This window comes from Ostrea edulis, chromosome 1 (genome assembly GCF_947568905.1).
Source record: "Ostrea edulis chromosome 1, xbOstEdul1.1, whole genome shotgun sequence".
NCBI classification, from domain to species: Eukaryota; Metazoa; Mollusca; class Bivalvia; order Ostreida; family Ostreidae; genus Ostrea; species Ostrea edulis.
In genome coordinates, this window is record NC_079164.1 from 57,743,578 (window position 1) to 57,749,493 (window position 5,916).

Here is a 5,916-nt window from a genome sequence, read left to right on the forward strand (position 1 = left end):
TGTGCCTTGTTCACACCTGCTATCATGTGATTAAAATATAAAAGATGACTTAGGAATTGTTATGGAGATAACACTATTGTAAATATGCTTTGAATAAAAAGCCATTGTTTTCAAGTTGTTTATTCGTTATTAGATATCTTAGACATAATTCAGAAATCTTATGTATTAAAATATCAATTTTGGAGTTTGATAATACAAGTTAATTTGTATCTTTCAAGTTATGATGTGCATACGAAACAGAAAACTGAGAAGGAGGTTTATTATTACTATGGATTTAAAACCAATGGGGCACCGCTTCGAGTTAAACACCACGCATGCGCAGAAGCCGGTGATTCGAGTAGTTCTTTTCCCTATATATTCTGTTTTGAACATATTTATTGTATATACTATATACAAAAGGATTAGAAACAAGTTCTTGCAACTTGAGAGTTCTTCTCCTTATAAAAAATAGAATAGTACACAATTGTCATTAATATACAGTAAATAGTTAATACAATAATGGTACATATAGGTATATTCTATAAGTAGTAGTACAATATAGCATTAATTGAATCTTTTGGTTTCTTGAATGTACGTCTGAACATTTGAAAAAATAAATTTATTTAGTTCAATAGATAAAACATTATCACCCCAAAGTAGTACCACTAGCAAAATAAAAACTTCCGATTGCGGCTCGGTATTGTTCTACTGAGTTACCCATTATCAAAAATGAAACATGTCATATACACAACTTTTCCCCGCAATTACGTCACAGTTGCTGAGCGCAGACATTATCGGTCACGTGACGCATCCGCCATTACAACCGTGAAACCATGAGCGTCCTGAGAGATGTACACAGGTGGAAGTGGAGAATCGTGTGCGGTTTTTAACTGCACTAATAACAGAAAGAAACTGTATTTATGGAAGCAGTCTATATGCCGAGAACATGGTGATATTCCTCACAAAGATTGCCCCTGCGTCGTGCCATACAGCCTACACACGTTGCCGAAAACTGAAATGGCAGCGGGCATTACATCGACACGATTTGCCAAAGAATGTGTTGGTGTGTTCAACGCATTTTGTTGACGGGCGACCAACAGCACGAAACCCAACACCCAGTCTGAATTTAGGTTTGTTTACAACTTCACCGTATGAAGAAAGTACAGAAGACCAGGCCTGTCTACACATTCACCTCGCTGCATGTAGGCCTGTTAATGTTATGACCCACCACGTTTCAGTATAAATTTTTTTTTTAGAGTTTGACATATAGCTCTTCAGTGTGTACACATGCATAAGAACTTGGTTAATTATGTTTTAATATGAAAGAAATTTAACCGCAATTATGAAAGGTTATGTGTAATTTGAACTATTTTCGAAAAAGCAAAATTTGGATCATAACTCAAAGACTACCAAGAGCTTGACAGATAGGGTTATATTCAAAATAGTAAGGTTGTATACTAAGACCATTGAGTTAGTAGGACAATTTTAACTTGTTGTGTTTGTATAAATATTAAAACATCATACAAATATTACAATCATTCTGAGTAAAAATAACATATCTGAAGGTTGGTAATTCTAATTAGGGCCATACTGCATATAGTTGAGCAACTTGAGGGTAACATTTTACCCTGAGAAAACCAATCAGACTGTTGTCAATTGAAGCACATGTGAGATCAATCTAATTAAAATCAGTCTCAGATCTTCTCTAACCGTTACACTGGAACGGTTAGAGAAGAGCTGATTTTAATTAGATTGATCTGAGGTTGACAATGGTTTTCGAGGGATGAAATTTTCAATCAACTACATGTATAATATCATATATCAATTTTTCAAAGCGCTCAAATGGCATCTTCTACAAATCTACAGTGAACTGTACACGCTCAAATTTGACGCATGTTATAATTTTTACAATATCACCTGTCAAGTAATGTTTCCTGTTGCAAGATAATATTACCCTGGATCACATGCTTTTTACTCTCAAGGTGAAACATGTTTTGTCAATTGCCAATCAGATTAAGTATTTTACATTAGGCCAATTAAAATTATCCCCGCCAGCCCCTCAAAAAAGGGTCCACCTCGATTTTTTTTTTTTCGAAAAAATAAAATCCTCCAACCCATCCCATATTTTTTGTGACCCGAGATGATAATCTACTAATTCAGTTGAATTGGGCTTAATTAAAGTGTAACAAAGAAGTATGTATTCCAAGTCTGTTACTTTTTTTATTAAAAAAAATAATCATGAATGTAATTCTATTATAGCTGTAGTTACTATATCTGTGTAAACTTTTGTATATTTATATTTTAAGAATGCATTGTAGGTTATAAAGCTCCCGTCAAAGTTGGTCGTCGACTTCTGAAGAGAAAGTTTGTTGCACAGAAATTAGAGATGGTGGGAACAGATGGGTATGTATTATTTTTTGACTCCAATTGATCATAGAGCAGATACAAACCAATTTTATGTCAAGTAAAGCAAATTTTTGAACTGTCATTGATGAAAATATATTAGAGGTTGAAAAATATATATATATTATTAGCTCACCGGAGCCAAAGGCTCAAGTGAGCTTTTCTGATCAAAATTTGTCTGTCGTCGTCATAAACTTTTCACATTTTCGACTTCTTCTCAAGAACCGCTTGACCAATTTCAACCAAACTTGCCACAAAACATCCTTGGGTGAAGGGCTTTCAAGTTTTTTTCAAATGAAGGACCACGTCCCTTTCAAAGGGGAAATAATCACAAAAATGCAAAAATAGGGTGGGGTCATTTAAAAATCTTCTCAAGAACCACTGAGCCAGAAGAGCTGAGATTTACATGAAAGCTTCCTCACATAATGCAGATTTCAGTTTGTTAAAATAATGACCCCAAGGGGTAGGATGGGGTCACAAGAGGGGGGGGGTCAAAATTTTGCATACAAATATATAGGGAAAATCTTTGAATATGAGCCAAGGTGACTAGGGTGAGCGATGTGGCCCTTGGGCCTTTTGTTTAAAGATAAGTACATGCACTAGATCTATAACACTCCTGATGCACTCTTGAATCAGTTCATCAGAAGGATTTGATGGATAATTCACTTTGTTTCAGTGTTTTGGGGTGTTATTTTTGTGCAACATATGAGACACTATTCCCAAATTATAAATACAACACACTGAAACAATTCATGAAAAGTCAGGGTTTGTAGGGGGCCAAAATAAGGCCCCTTTCCAATGTTAAAAAACAAGTATTTCTCCAAATTTTTGTTTTAAAATTCCCAAACAATAAAAAAAAATCAAACTAGGTTACACTTAATTGTTCATAAATCATCAAAAGCCCACAGATTACAATTTTTGCTTCAAAATTGTTAAGTAAACCTTTTTTGGCCTCTGCTTATTTAAATGAGGAAATGAGGTAAGCTTTGACCTAAATATAAGCCAGAGGGAGTCCAATTATTCCTTAGATTTAATGCACTAGTTTGGTTTTTCCCCTACTTCTTTGATCTATAGAACATTTTTCCAAATTTCATGCAATTGTCACTATTTCTCCCAATTGGAAAGGCCCAGACCCTTGAAATCAAGACCTTAAAAAACTCTGAAAGTGTAAATTGATACACACTACAATACCACATGTATTGATTTACATACAGATAGGTTTTTTTTGTTTTTGTCACTTTATGTTATAATGTACACTTTATATTGTAGGAGTGAACATGAAAAGCAACAAAAGGTGGTTGCTGCTGCAGATGATGTTGAAACTCTCAACATTATTCAAACTGAACCAACGATGACATCTTTTTCAACGCAGACGAGCATAACAGAAAGCAGATCTGCAGGCACACAGTGGATAGATCCCACACTACATGAGCATGAATATGCTAGGCCGTGCATTTCAGGAGCCAGGGATACAGGAACACAGACGAGACCCAGTGAGACCGAGGACAAAGGAGTAAACTGTAGCACTCTGCATATACCCCTCACCACTGCTGACATATCATCTGACTCCTTAGCTTTGTTATACACAGGACTGCCTTTAAACACTTTCAGAACATTTGTGAGTGTAATGCAAAATATGGACGACTCATTGAAGTTTACCATGCCCGTTTCAGAACAAGTTTTGTTGGTGCTAATGAAATTAAGGTTTAATCTACTGTTTGCAGATCTTGCCAATAGATTTGGAATATCCGAGTCTTATGCGTGCACCATTTTCAATCAAAGACTCTCTTTTATGGCTTCAAAACTGAAAAACTTAATTGTTTGGCTTCCACGTGAAACAATTAGAGCCACCATGCCAAAATCTTTTTGTGAGAACTATCCGAAAACCACAGTCATAATTGATTGCGCTGAAACTTTCATCCAACGAGCAAAAAACTTGAAGACAAGAGGAGAAACATACAGCCACTGCAAGTCCAACAACACAGGAAAGTATTTGGTTGGTATTGCACCACATGGACAGATTATGTTTATATCTAAAGGCTTTGGAGGAAGATCTAGTGATAATGCAATTGTGGAAGAGTCTGGCATTTTCAATTACCTTCTTCCTGGGGATGAAATTATGACGGATCGAGGTTTTACCATTGATGACTTACTCTTTCCCTTGAAAGTGAAACTTAATATTCCAGCTTTTACGAAAGGTAAAGAAGAGGATGTAACAGAGACGAGACGAATTGCCACTGTACGGATTCATGTGGAACGGGCTATTAGACGTTTAAAAGTGATCCGCATGCTTAGTCAGGTAGTTCCCGTTACCTCTGTTAAGAAACTCAGTGACTACTTGATTGTTTGTGCTGCATTGGTTAATCTGAGATCTGACCTTATCAAAGATAAAGATGATAACTGATGGTTATGCTAAAATTTTAAACTCTAGTCAGCTCCACTAATGTTAATGATGCATGCATTAACAGATTGTAATAAGATATTATGTAGAAGTTCATAAACTCTAGTCAGCTTCACTAATGTTAATGATGCATGCATTAACATATTGTAATATGATATTATGTACAAGTTCATAATGTTATATTTTTTCACAGCCTTGAAATGTCTTAAATGCCAATGTATTTTGGACATATATTTGATTAATCTTTGTAAATTACAACCATATTTGGAAATTCAGTATCATTGATATGATATACTGTACATTATATAGTAATACTAGCTCTAAGTTTTTGGTGTAGAATTTTTTTGTTGCAAAATTGCATAGGCTTTTAATGAAGTAAAATTACATTATTGTCTTCCCGAACAAAAATTGATTTCTATATATAATGCTCTATCATAATAGCACATATTTACAACAAAATAAAACTTTCAGATTGAGAGCTATCATAACTTTAAAGTGAATGTCATATTTATTATCAAGATATTTGTGTATGATTAAAGTTAATACTGTAAATACTGTGTGTGGTTTTATCACTTGTTTCAAATATCATTAGGCTGCTCCTTTTAGCCTTTTTATTATTGAACATTTTAAGTTTAAAAAAACTTAATACATGTTCAGTAATGAATAACTAACACAGATTGAAAAGACATTTGACTGTATAATTTCAGCAACCATGTTATCAAAAACACAATCTTTATCAATATGCATGTATTCAATTTGAAAATTTAATATATTTTTTACTAATCGTCAATCTGCCAGATTCAAAGTCATCAACTACTCTCGGTAAAAGTTTCTTGAAGTAAAATAAGCGTAGTCTTGAAATTGCCGATTCACAAAACTGTTGGTCATGTTGTACTTGAATGACCTTGTATTCATTAGTTGTCCATATAACAAGTTTGTACAACTGCATATGTGTTGCATGCAAAGTTAATTGTATTTGTAGGTAATACCCCCTTGAACTATTATGTTTAACATACATTGTACCATTTTCCAAGGATTTCACAACATCATATCTACCAACTGTAAATAAACTGTCAAGTGTCTGGTCATCCTTAAGTATTGGGCATTTTATTTCTAAAAGACACTGTGAACCA

At 34.3% G+C, this 5,916-nt stretch overlaps 1 protein-coding gene across 1 annotated transcript; it reads left to right on the forward strand.

Moving 5' to 3' along the window:
• Positions 1-400: 400 nt before the first annotated feature.
• LOC125664649 (uncharacterized) lies at positions 401-5,335 on the forward strand. The gene is made up of 3 exons (XM_048897492.2): positions 401-1,109; positions 2,298-2,382; positions 3,652-5,335. The coding sequence occupies exons 1-3, from the start codon at positions 926-928 to the stop codon at positions 4,784-4,786; spliced, it is 1,404 nt and encodes a 467-aa protein (XP_048753449.2). The 5' UTR covers positions 401-925; the 3' UTR covers positions 4,787-5,335.
• Positions 5,336-5,916: the final 581 nt, after the last annotated feature.